Source organism: Sinocyclocheilus rhinocerous, unplaced genomic scaffold (assembly GCF_001515625.1).
Source record: "Sinocyclocheilus rhinocerous isolate Xijiao unplaced genomic scaffold, SAMN03320098_v1.1 scaffold2183, whole genome shotgun sequence".
Taxonomy (NCBI): Eukaryota; Metazoa; Chordata; class Actinopteri; order Cypriniformes; family Cyprinidae; genus Sinocyclocheilus; species Sinocyclocheilus rhinocerous.
The window spans coordinates 115,623-123,077 of record NW_015634579.1 but is presented as its reverse complement, the minus strand read 5'-3'; the positions used below and the strand labels follow the sequence as shown (position 1 = coordinate 123,077).

At 37.2% G+C, this 7,455-nt stretch overlaps 1 protein-coding gene across 1 annotated transcript in view; it reads left to right on the top strand.

Annotated features, from left to right (window-relative positions):
* Nucleotides 1-7,455, top strand: part of LOC107745933 (protein-methionine sulfoxide oxidase mical2b-like) — a 63,809-nt gene that overhangs the window by 50,425 nt on the left and 5,929 nt on the right. The window contains exons 24-29 of the mRNA XM_016559970.1: nt 1,246-1,378; nt 2,548-2,706; nt 2,918-3,734; nt 4,903-4,973; nt 5,104-5,184; nt 5,375-5,468. Coding sequence (XP_016415456.1) covers nt 1,246-1,378; nt 2,548-2,706; nt 2,918-3,734; nt 4,903-4,973; nt 5,104-5,184; nt 5,375-5,468 — 1,355 coding nt within the window. The remainder of the gene's footprint in view (nt 1-1,245; nt 1,379-2,547; nt 2,707-2,917; nt 3,735-4,902; nt 4,974-5,103; nt 5,185-5,374; nt 5,469-7,455) is intronic.

The following is a 7,455-nucleotide window of genomic DNA, read 5'->3' as shown; positions in this document are numbered from 1 at the left end:
TGTATGTATGTATGGATTACTTGGATTGTTACCGACATCTGGTGAAAATTTCATGTCAACAGCACCTTTAGAAATATATTTACTGAGAAAAATGGTGATGTGTTCAGTACTTATTTTACCCATTGTATGTATCTGTGTATATATGTATATATGTGTGCATTTTTTTAATCAAGCTATTAAAATGGCCTTGGGGTCTCTTACACCCCAAAGAGAACATGAGGGTTAAATTGAATTTATTCATATCCATATTTCATTTAATTAATTTTGCTACTTTGTGTAGGCAAAATATAAAGATGAAAACTCACAAATAATTTTTGGGTTTTTTTTTGTGTGCAATGGGTTAAAAAAGAATTAAAAAAAAAACCTTTTAGAAACATCTTTGAAGACTTTGTGCTATGTCTAATGTCTCGGTACATTTTTCCATTCATCCTTCCTTCAATTATATGAATTTTGCCAGTGCTACACCTTGATGTTTTGGGGTGATGTACAGTGCCATTTCACCTCCAAACATGGTGTGTATTATGGCATCCAAGGAGTAAAATTTTGGTCTCATCTGACCAGACTATATTCTCCCAGTATTTCACAGGCTTGTCTAAATGTTGTGCAGCAAACTTTAAATGAACTTCAACATGCTTTTTCTGAGCGTGCATTCAGGCCACGGCGGCTGAGTTCATTACTTATTGCTTTCTTTGAAACAATTGTACCTGCTAATTCCAGGTCTTTCTGAAGCTCTCCACAAGTGATCCTTGGCTCTTGGACAACTCTTCTGATAATTCTTTTCACTCCTCTGTCAGAAATCTTGCGAGGAGCATCACTAATCAAAACAGACATTCATATGGAGAGCGTCTCAAGGTTATAATGTCTGTTTAACATGAATAAAGAGATGAGAAATGAGTTCATATATAGCCAAGTGTTCAGACATACTGTCTTCTTATAAAAGCTTTCAATGACCTTATACTGTCATTCAAACAGGAATTCAGCTTTTACAAACCATTTAATTAAAGTGATCAACTAAACACTGCCATGGAACATTTTATAAATTAGTTAAAGTTGTTATAAATTAGTTAAAGTTCCTCTTCAGGGATATGTGGAATAATAATAATGTAAATTAATAAACAAAACAATTTGTTGTTGTTGTTATTATTATTAGTTGTTGTTGTTGTGCCGGTGAAATACAGACATTAAGGTACGTAATCATTTCTGAACATGGAGAGCATGATAGCAGGGTCTGGTTTATAAATTCAGTCTGTCATGTGTGTGCGTGGACCCCGCAGGAGCCGAATCAGACTCCAGATCTCAGAATGACCCGATGGGTTTGTCGAAGCCCAGTGCTCCGGCTGAGAGTGCAGAGGTGCAGGCCCTCTCAGACTCAACGGAGGTCATAAATATGAGGTTGGTTTACAATATTCACTTTAAATGTTAATGTCTAATAGGGGTGTAACAGTACACAAACATGACGGTTCGGTACGTACCTTGGTTTTGACGTCACGGTTCGGTATGGTTTCGGTACAGCAGGGAAAAAAAATAAAAAAATAAATATATATATATATACACACATATATATATATATATATATATATATATATAATTATTATTATTTAAATGAAACAGTGGTTTACTGAACAAATTGCTCTTTCTTGAAATAAATTCAGCTTATGGTCAAACTATAGTGAGACCTTTTACATTAGGCCTATACTATTAAGATTGCAATTAACAACATAGCCCAAACTTAAATTTAATTAGCCTACTATTTATTTTTAAATATAATAACACTCAACTTAGAAATTTATGCAAACATGTAAATTGCACATAATGCAGTTTTTAAATTAACTTCTAAATTATAAAATTTCTATTTGTTGAAATATATTAATTTACACAGTGGCTGTCATAGGCTATAAAATATTTATTTAAACATACATTAAATAAAAAAAAGTAAATACGAGTATATAGTCTAATATTTGATATAAAGCTCTTCTCTAGACTTCATTTATAGCGAACTAACGAGCTGTGGACACTGATGACTTGCCTGAGGTAAATGAAATGCTACGTGACATTTTGCTACAAGCTGTTATTTTGACGTCTTTCCGCGAATGAAACATTGGTTGAGCGATTACATGAGGCATGAGATGTTCATTTATATTTATTTCACATTAAAACTATTAGTAAAGAGGAAAGGATGATCGCGCTCTGCGCTGTTTGAACTGAGGCATTTATACAGTGATCCGTCGCGCTACATCAAAGAGCGTCAAAATGGTATTTGTTGTTTGATTTTCCTGAAAAGATGCAAATAATTTGAAATAAAAGACTGTGCTTCTTATCAAAAGTAACAATATATAAAACTGGAAGTTTCCAATGAAGTTCCACTCGTGCAGTGGTTAAAACAATGCTGTATTTGAACTGAAAGACAAGTACCGAAAATTTAAGTCTAAAAATGAAACTTATTGAAAAGGTTATTGATGTATTATTATTTGTTCAATCATATAATTATTATTCATGTGTTTATTTTCTATTTTTATTTTATTTTTATTTTATTTTTTTATTCATTAGATCTGTGATCACTTATCAAAGCCCTTTGTGGCATCATTTCCTCACTCAGCTCTGCCCCTCGTCCTGATTAAGAAATTTCACCGTGGAAAACCAGACGATAAAACTGAAGCCCTCGCAGAGGAAGATGGAGACTCAGACTTTGAGGAGATCCATGAATCTGTAAACTGATTTACATTCACTTTTTTGTCTGTCAATCTGTGTAACATCATTGTCTAACCTCAAATGATCAGTTATTGACTCCAGCTGTTCTACAAATGCCGCTTAGGAGGTTTCTTGGTCCAAATGATCAAAATAGTATTTAATTTGTTCATTCTGTTAACAGTTCTTCAATTGCTGTATCCATGAGCTGATCTTGTCTTTTCTCAAACAGCTCTCCCCAACAAAGGCTGCAACATCGACTATAGAGTCTGGCTGCCCCCTAATGGAGGACAAGAAGTCAACACCCATTGAAGAGATCCCAAAAATCCCTCTATATCGCACACATTTTCGTCCCGAATCCCCAAAACCAAGCACTTCCTCTCCAGAGCCTGTCATCACAGCCGATCCCTCAGAGGCGAACTCCCTCAGCCCCAAGAAGAAGCTCACGCTGTCTTTATCTGAAAAGGAGAAGCTGCTCAACTGGGACTTGGCCACTCCTGGAAAGCCCTTGACTTCTGGAGAAGAACAACGGGATAGAACCTCAACGAGTCCTCCGAACGATCAACCAGAACCAGAAGCTCCACCAAAACCAAGCCGTCCTCAACCTGAACCCACTCCTCCGCTCCTTGGCTTCCAACAGTGGGCCAACAGTCTCCGGAAGTCCTTCTCTACCAGCAAAGGAAACAACACTGTGGTTCTCAGGAGAAACAGGCCTCTGAAAGCCAGGCCGTTGTCTGAGGGCTCCTTCAACCTCAGTGGCTTGTTTGGCAGCAGCATTCAGAGCAACCGGGATGAGGAACACAGCAACACATCTACCGACGACAGTCAATCCAGAGTGAGGACAGGAAGTGAGCTCACCACGTTAATGGAGCAGGTGGCTCTCAGCTCCAAGACCCACAAGGGCACAAAAGATGACATGGCCTCTTTACCGCCCAGAAAACTCAATTTCTTCTCCTCTCTGCGCATTAAGAGGAACGAAGAAGCAGATCAGAGGAAAGGAGACAACCAGAAGGACATCTTGACCATTCTTTCCAGGTTCAGAAGCAAAGGTAATTGCAGGTTAAAGTGACCTTTGACACTCATCTGCAGTTTAAAATCACTTAATAAAAATGCTAGAGAAAAATAAAAGCACAGAGTATTTAACAGGTGCAGCAACACATTCATTCGTCTGAACATAATTTCACTTTCGTGTAAATGTATGACACAATATGAGTTTGGTGATTAAAGTTTTGATGCCATGCGTCGTTTGCATGATGTACGCATGTGCACAAAACCCTTGTTGCTGGTTGTGTTAACTTCATTGTTATTACATGCAGCACTGTTATCTCTTATATAATGCAATATAATCTGCCAGTGGCTTTCATTATATTCCCTGCATGCAATATTCAGGTAACTGTGGGACATGCTGCTTTAATCTTGAGATGTATCAAAACATTTAAAAAAAAACGTCATATACATACCACATTGTTTGCTGCACAATGTTTTGATGGCATAGTGATACAGTTTAATAAATGTCATTTCTAATAATGGATCTGTTCTGATGAGCTGGTTCATGTACATTTATGTTCATAATCAGCATAACAGTTTTTTTTTATTATTTACAATACACCTCTTTTCATGGCACTGTTACTGTATTTTTAGGCCAGTATAAGTGATTACTTTTTAAATTTTTTAATCTTTATCAACTGATATTGGTTTTGTAATTTACTGTATTTTATATTTATATAAATCAGATTTTTTTTAAAATGTGCCTTCACCTAAAATAATGTCATCGTCGTCGTCTTTAATTATTAGCCAATATTTATTTATTTACTTGCTTACTGATAATTTCCTTAATTTTGCTGATAATTTCCTTAATAATGTGCCTTGACCTACAGTTAACTAATAATTAACATTTTGTTATAATAATAATAATAATTATTATTATTATTAAGTTATTATTTTTATTATTTTTATTCTTATCAGCTGTATTTATTTACTTATTTTGATACTAACTCATACAGGAAATCCCTAAATAATTAAAGATGCCTTGAGCTAAAATAAAAATTTACATCATTATTATTATTGTTGTTGTTATTATTATTATTATTATTATCATTATTGACAGCCCATATTGGGTTTTTATTTGTTTGTTTTTAGTATTTACTGATAAATCCCTTAATAATAAACATTTTGCTATTTAAATGATACATTATTGTTTTGGGTTTGTATCCACAGCGTCTGCTCAGCAACAACAACAGGAGTCCAACTCATCTAGTGAAGAGGAACAGGAACCAGACTCACAAAGGGTAAAAGCTCCCCCGCTTCTCTTAACGAAACAACTAATGCTATTCCAACAATTTGTTCAAATCTTCTACATATTCAAGCACAGAGCCCTAATTTAAACAGTCACTTTTTTGTTTACTATTTGTTATAAAGACTCACAGTGGCACCTCACAAAAGAAAACAGCCGTCCAACAAACCAAGAGAGATCAGCTTAAAAGACTTCACCGGGCTCAGGTAAGACATACAGACATATGAGCCATAGATTGCTATAGTTTTTAAATGTCATTAATATCATTAATAGCATTTTTGAGGACATATTTAGAGGGAGGTTTACCTGTAAATTGACCGCAAAGTATATCTACTTTAGAAACATTCCTATAAATTAGATATATTCCAGTTACTCAAGGTATACTGTAATTGGCAGGTAATCCAAAGACAGCTGGAGGAAGTTGAGGAGAAGCAGAGAGCTCTGGAGGAGAAAGGTGTGGCTCTGGAGAAGATCCTCAGAGGAGAAACTGGTATGGCACATTCTAACACAGTCACACGTTATTACATCTGGAAATATATTATTTAAAGTGCCTCATTATCAGTCCCATTGTCCTTACATGTCCCCCGTCTCCATCCACTCACTCTGTGATGGTGATATGATTATTTAAAGGGGTGCTATGACACTTACGACTTTTATGTCAGTTGTTGACAGCTATGCGAATGAAGCGCACAATGCCTTTGCCCTATCAAGCGTGCAAACTTGAGAAATATTTTGCCATAGGGAATGAGATTTCACGACCTTATTTCCACAAACTTGTTCTTGAATTCATTATTATATCATTATATAATTTGTTTGTGTTTTTATTTTATTTCATGTCACACAGGAAGTCACAGGGAGTGACTTGACAGGGCGTCTCTATGTGGACTTCCTGTTATTCTTGATTGATTTGATAATGAAAAACTAAGATGGGGCAACTTTTTGAGCAATTTTGCCTGGCAACTTTTTTTGAGCATTGTTGCTTGGGCACTTTCCCATTGAGAATGGGTAACAAAGTTCTATCTGAATACTTTAAATCAGTCGTGGGCCCTGTGTCTCACCTGGCTGCCCTTTGACGGCAACATTGCTCAAAAAGTTGCCCCGTGTACCGTCTCCATCCACTCACTCTGTGATGGTGATATGATTATTTAAAGGGGTGCTATGACACTTACGACTTTTATGTCAGTTGTTGACAGCTATGCGAATGAAGCGCACAATGCCTTTGCCCTATCAAGCGTGCAAACTTGAGAAATATTTTGCCATAGGGAATGAGATTTCACGACCTTATTTCCACAAACTTGTTCTTGAATTCATTATTATATCATTATATAATTTGTTTGTGTTTTTATTTTATTTCATGTCACACAGGAAGTCACAGGGAGTGACTTGACAGGGCGTCTCTATGTGGACTTCCTGTTATTCTTGATTGATTTGATAATGAAAAACTAAGATGGGGCAACTTTTTGAGCAATTTTGCCTTGCTCAAAAAGTTGCCCCGTGTATCGTCAGTCTTAAACACCCGTTCACACCAAGCACGATAACTAGAAAGATAACGATGTTAGCGTCCACACCAGCGAACGATATCGTCTGTTTATTCTAAGCGCACGCGCGTCTACCGCTTTAAATTCTTGAGCTCTTTATAGCAGGATGGATTCTGATTGGCTGTCAATGTTTGTATTGTTCATCAGCTGGAAAAAATCGCTCTAAAAGTGATTCCAATGATATTGTTTCTCTGTGCCTTTATCGTTATAGCTGTGGTGTGGACTCTGCCATTCTTTCATATTGAGAACGATTTTTAGAACTATATCTTTATCGTTATCGTGCTTGATGTGAACGGACCTTTAAGCCATGACAGATTTCCGACTCTTTGACACTTCTTTCTTGCGTTTGTGTGGGACTGTCTCCCATTCAATGTCAATCATGACTGAAGTTCATGAATATCGTACAGTCTGATCTGACTGGGTTCGTATCAGCAACAGTCGTAAAGGACCTGTCTTTATGTGGTCAGATTTTACAGCAGTGTTAATGGGGTTTGTTGATCAAGGTAGCAGATGACTGCTTTTCATCAGGCCACACTGTAGCTGTGTCCCAAAGTGAAGTGCACGGACTCCAGAGGGCGCATTTGAAGTGCGATTGTGTCACAGCGGCGCGACAAAGGCTGTCCCAAACTGAAGTGTGTGGACTCCGAAGTGCGCATTTGAAGTGCGATTGCGTCACAGCATCACGACGTAAGCTGTCCCAATTCATGATGCACCCTCCGGGCTGCATTCCAGTTCACTTTTAGACATGCACTTGCAAATTTCCCTAAGCACTTACCCCCAGGGGAATCCCCGCCGCCATTTTGAAGTGCGTTCCACTTCGTCAAGTGGACAAGGGAAGTTTACATGGACATACAATTTTGTATCTCAATTTTGCCCGAGGGAGCGAGTCTGCTTTATATGCACACTTCAGGCCGCTCTGTAGACCACAATGCAACACAA